The following is a 5,761-nucleotide window of genomic DNA, read 5'->3' on the forward strand; positions in this document are numbered from 1 at the left end:
CCCCAGCCTGTCCTAGCTGCAGCGCTCGGCCCAGAAAGTGTCCTAACTAACCTAACCCGTGGCCGCAGCGCTCGGCCCCCTAGCACATCCTAGCCGCAGCGCTCGGCCCAGAAAGTGTCTTAACCTAACCTAAGCCTAATTAATGCTAAATAAAAACTAATTTGGTCATGTACAAAATTGATAGGAGGGGGGGGGGTCCAAAAATCGTTCACTAGGACAGACTCAAAATTCTGTTTACTTAAAACTCGTTTTAGAAAGTAAATATGGATCCCTCCTGGGAGTTTCAAGCTCCACAGTTCGTGGATTTCACTAATCTGGACGATGACAAGGTAGAGTAGATAGATAGCGTTGCCCAGGGTACTCTATTTATAGTTACTCCCGCTGTTTACCCGCGATTGGTCGCTAACTACGGTTTGGCTTTTATTCCTTAAAAAGTAAACTTAGAATTTCAGAACCATACTGAGAACATATCCGTGGGTCTCGCCGGGTTTCCTTATCCAAATTTGAGGCAAATTGGTCAAGGCGTTTTTGAGTTATGATCGGACATCTAAACAAACAAAGAAAAATTACAACTTTATATATATAGATTATTCGTAATTCAGTGATTAGGATCCGGATCCGTTGGATCTGCAAGATTTTGGGTTCCTGGATCCGGAATCGGATCCAGATACAAGGGGAAATTTGAACCAAAAATTGCAAACAAAATTTTAACTCTTCACCTAGATCTGAACTGAAAAAAGAGATTATAAATAATTTCCTGATTTCTTAATGATTCATCAAGTTTTATAATAAAATAAGCAAAAAAAATAGACAAAATTTGAAAATTCTGCTTTGTTAAAAATTCAGGTTTTAAAGAAATAACCTGGATCCGGATCCATTTTTTTTCAGTGTGGATCCAGGATCCGGATCCGCATCAAAATTAAATGGATCCGAAGCACTGTAATCTTAATATTAATAATTAGTTATGTTAATTTCCTTATGAAAGATTTTTAACTTCACCCCCCCCCCCCCTTCTGAAAAAAACTTATTTGAAATGTTGAACATGTGGCCTCAGCCAGAAATTGTATTAACCAAACCTAACCCAAAAATCTTATTAGGGCTGAACCAAAGATTTCAAGGGCATGAAAGTCTTTCTCGATATTGGACAAAATTAAACAAATTTTAATCTCAATGATTACTTTGTTTTGTTTGTTTTCTGTTTAGAGCGCTGATACTTTCTTTGATGTTGATATGGAGAGTGGAAGCCGTGTTAGTCAAATATTTTCAGGTCAATAGAATTTTATTCGTGGGCTTAGTTCAAGTTTAAACTTTGCTGATAGAAACTTTAAGAAAAATTCTATTTAAATTAAAAAAGAATCTACATGAGTAAACAAATAATATGTTATTAAGGGTAAGGTTGTCTGTTCTAGGTAAGATATCTCTAGGTTGTGTGTTCTAGGAAAGATATCTCTAGGTTATGTGTTTAAGGCAAGATATCTCTAGGTAAGATATCTCAAGGTTGTGTATTCTATTATCTATAGATTATGTGTTTTATAGGTAAGATATCGGATGAGTTTAAGTCTGCTCCTGCTCCTATGCCTACTGTTACTGAGTCTGCTGAACCTGCAGAGCAACCCAGTCAACAGGAACCTGAGAAACAGGTAGAATAAAAGTTAATTAGGGGTATTTTTTATGAAAACTTTACCCTCACCCCGGTCCCTTCTTAACCCTTTGCAGTAACACACAAACCAATTTTTTACCTTTTTACCTAAATTTTTCTTTGCTGGGGGGGGGGGAGAAAAATTCATTTTACAACATTAATTTTTAAAGTTTGTATGATAAAATGCGGGAATTTCGAAACTAATATTGTAATATTTTTTTTTCAAGCTAAGAATTTTTTTTTAGAAAATGCGTCCTAAAAACATGGTGACCTCCTGGGAAGGCCTGAAGATAAAGGCGGGTAAACCCGGCGATATACCCGTCAAATCAAATGAGGCGCCACGGCGGGTTCAGCGGGGGCGTTCGGGAGATTTGAGCACTAGCTCTCAGCAGGCTAACAGACAGGTTTGTTTTTAAGAAACTTATTGTACTGCCGTATTTCTGAATTGTTCCCAAATTTTATTTCAAGGTGGAAAAATGGTTTTAGAAAAATATATTCCTGATGTAGAAGCAAACTCTACATGTACATGTATTGACCCTGTGTGTACAATGTACATGTATTGACCCTTTGTGTACATGTATCGACCCTGTGTGTACATGTAATGACCCCTGTATGGGCTCCAGTACAAAAGGTAGAATTACAAAAGGTAGAATTTTCCAAATTAAATTTTTTTTAAATGTCAAAAAAAAAGTCAAAAAATAATGTTTCTTATTTATTAGGATTAATTTTTATTTTACAAATGTACATGATTTTAATCCATACCAATAATTGTGGCAAGCTGTTTCATATAGTCTGGTGCGGGGATATTATTATACATTTCAGTCATGTTTTTAATCCTAGTACGTTTATCTCTCTGTTTTTGTTTGCGAGCGTTCTCAGTGCTGTTTGCACCACTGGCTGAACTCTGTTCCATTCTTAATTTTCTCAAAATTATATTCATATTTCTGGTCGTCAATCAATGTTCTTTTTTTGGCGATCAGCTAAATAACTACAAAGGTTCACGACTAACTGATTATATATTTTTATCTAAGATACGTGGTAAAAAGTTATAAGGTATATTCACATGATTTTATATATATTACGTGGCTCTTGAAACTCCCCCTAGTCTTCTCAGCTGCCGCGGAGAATTATCCAAGAAGGACGACTTTCATAACCGCCACATTTTCTTCTTTTGATTCACCCCATAGTTGACGAACCTCTCCATGCTGAATTCAACCGAGAAATGCAGTTTTGTGAATTTTTTTTAAAAAATCGCGGATTTTCTTGTAAAAATTAGAAACTTTTCTTCCTTCTCAAAAAATAAAAAAAAATTCTACCATTTGAACGTTCTACCTTTTGTAATTCTACCTTTTGTTTATTCTACCTTTTGATCGTTCTACCTTTTGATTGTTCTACCTTCTGTCATTCTACCTTTTGTAATTCTACCTTTTGTACGTGAGCCCCTGTATGTACATGTATTAACCCTATATGTACATGTATTGACCCTGTGTGTACATGTAATGACCCTGCATGTACATGTATTGACCCTGTGTGTACATGTAATGACCCTGTAAGTACATGTATTGACCCTGTGTGTACATGTAATGACCCTGTAAGTACATGTATTGACCCTGTGTGTACATGTAATGACCCTGCATGTACATGTATTGACCCTGTGTGTACATGTAATGACCCTGTAAGTACATGTATTGACCCTGTGTGTACATGTAATGACCCTGTAAGTACATGTATTGACCCTGTGTGTACAATGTGCATGTAATGACCCTGTATGTACATGTATTGATCCTGTATGTACATGTATTGACCCTGTATGTTCATTGTACATGTATATTGACCATGCATGTACATGTATTGACCCTGTATGTACATTGTACATGTATATTGACTCTGTATGTACATGTATTGACCCTGCGACTTAACCTTGATTAAATAGGTACAGTTGGGAAATGGACATGCCACGCATGAAGGGTCATTTAAAATTCTCACTTTAGTCCTTTTAAGTAATATTTGTGTGTGTTTAGAACACCCCCGCCAGAAGATCTCTACGACAGACAGTAGTGGATACAGTAGAGAATATCAGGTAAAACAACTTTATTTATACATTATAACAAGAATCTAAACAATAATGTGCCGAAGTCAAAATTTTGTGTAAATTGGTCAGTTTTTTAGCTAGTTTAAATTTGTTCAAGAAAGTTATTTTCTCGCGCGGGTTTTAAGTCTTGTTCCCGGGATATTCAGGCCATTTTTAAAGTAAAATTGGTCAGCTGTTTTAGCTGTTTTGTAATTTCAATTGAACCTCCATTTAAAAAAGGGTCTTTGCCGATTCACAACGGTATCCCTTCATATAATTAAAAGTATCCCTTCATATAATTAAAAATATGGGAGAAATTCGTTTTTTAGTTTGAGAAGCTTTAAACATCATTTAGAGCAAATCATGGGAATGAGTATGCCTTGACTGTATTCACATGATGCCAACCGTTGCATGATTCGAACCGGTACAAGGATTTACCGATCTATTGTAATCGGACTACGGCTGTGTGCACTTTTTTTTAATGTGGCCTAAAGCCAGTGCTAAGGATCGACATTCTAATTTTGATTGGACAGTTTTAAATAATAATAAAATTTATAAAGAGTGACACGCCTGATTCACAACGGTACTGATTCATACTTGATAAGACCACGGGTTTTCAGAGTACCGTTATGAATCGTTCTTCCTAAGATACTCAGTACTAATATTTGTTTGTTAGGCGCTCTCCTGCCTTGAAACCTAAGAGACTAGGTACGAATGTAGAGGCTCCTAGGATTCCAGTTTCACAGGTGTCATTTAATATCCATTTGAAGCCCCTTACCCCTTTATACCCATAACTTTACTTAATCCTTTCAAGAAACCCTTTCGGGATGTTTTTGTTTGTTTAGTCCCCCCGCTGATTTAGGGGATGAATTACATGAGAATTTGTATCTAGGGCGGTGGGAGGGCTTGTCAGTTGATGCCAAATTTTTTCATATCTCCCCCCCCCCCACACACACAAAATCATTCGGGGTGTATTTTATATTTCTGCACCCCTTTATCACTTCAAAGCCCCCTTCCCCCTCTAGTTTGTCCATGAACTAGAGGTCGATGAACTTCCCACCTCCGGTCCAAATCCTGAATCACTGCTTCAAATCTCAATCCTCATGAATCTTAAACTTTAAATCGGTGATTCAGGATTTGTAGTTAGTTCAGAGGCCTAGCTCAAATTCATTAAATTCGGTCCTTGTTCTACCTTAAAAATTACTCAAGGAGGGAATCATTGTTTATTTTTCTAATTTAAAAAAAAATTAAAAGAGCTATTTGTAAAGTCTCCTTTAATTTTAGATAAGTAAAAGCCTTACATCCTCTACTGCAAGAGCCAGGTTATTTTTATTTAAAAATAATATAATTATTTAATCATCCTCTTGATTTAAAAATAATATAATTATTTAATCATCCTCTTGATTTAAGTGTGTAATTATATTTTGTAGCCAGGCATATTTTAAAAGAGGGTTCACGCAGTTATTCGCTAGTTTTCATAGTTTTTCATCAGCACTTTATTGTTAATTTTGAATTTTTATTGCTCAGTTTTCCTCCAAGGAAATCGAATTGAATTCAATAACGGGGGGNTAAAACTATGTCTTTAGCCTTTCTTTCTTAAAGCTTTTTTATTTTACTTTCCATCTTTTCTTTGTATATTAGAAAAAGTAAAAAAAATTGCTGATTTACTTGCTTTCATTGGTCGATTTCCAATAAACTGTTTGCTTAGATCCAAGTCTCCCGGTCATGCGTTACCGCGGACCCCTGACGTTATGCGCAGGTTAAAATCAAAGATGGCCGCTGGCCTTGCTCAAGCTAAGGTAAGAAAAAAATAGGCCCCAGAAAGGAAGTTTTTTTGAAAATTAAGTGAACATCTAACATATACATTTATGCTTACTAGGCATCTTCTATCTCAACTTGAATTTGTGGCTTTATCTGTGAGCATCTTCTCTTTGAACCAAAAAAAGTTCACGGATTTACTAATAATTTTTCGCGCATTTTCAAACTCTTAACCCTATCCCCGCTGGGGTACTTGAAAACCAGGATACGCTGGGGGGGGGGGGGGCAATTTG

The 5,761-nt window shown here is 36.2% G+C and overlaps 1 protein-coding gene across 2 annotated transcripts in view; it reads left to right on the top strand.

Moving 5' to 3' along the window:
• Positions 1-230: 230 nt before the first annotated feature.
• The window catches only part of LOC111702083 (targeting protein for Xklp2 homolog), a 14,292-nt gene continuing 8,761 nt past the window's right edge, over positions 231-5,761 (top strand). For both annotated transcript variants that reach the window (XM_023473647.1, XM_023473648.1), the window contains exons 1-8: positions 231-329; positions 1,204-1,267; positions 1,537-1,640; positions 1,885-2,043; positions 3,661-3,719; positions 4,387-4,456; positions 4,995-5,032; positions 5,419-5,509. In XM_023473647.1, coding sequence (XP_023329415.1) covers positions 264-329; positions 1,204-1,267; positions 1,537-1,640; positions 1,885-2,043; positions 3,661-3,719; positions 4,387-4,456; positions 4,995-5,032; positions 5,419-5,509 — 651 coding nt within the window. In that variant the 5' untranslated portion in view covers positions 231-263. The remainder of the gene's footprint in view (positions 330-1,203; positions 1,268-1,536; positions 1,641-1,884; positions 2,044-3,660; positions 3,720-4,386; positions 4,457-4,994; positions 5,033-5,418; positions 5,510-5,761) is intronic.

Source organism: Eurytemora carolleeae, unplaced genomic scaffold (genome assembly GCF_000591075.1).
Source record: "Eurytemora carolleeae unplaced genomic scaffold, Eaff_2.0 scaffold53, whole genome shotgun sequence".
NCBI classification, from domain to species: domain Eukaryota; kingdom Metazoa; phylum Arthropoda; class Copepoda; order Calanoida; family Temoridae; genus Eurytemora; species Eurytemora carolleeae.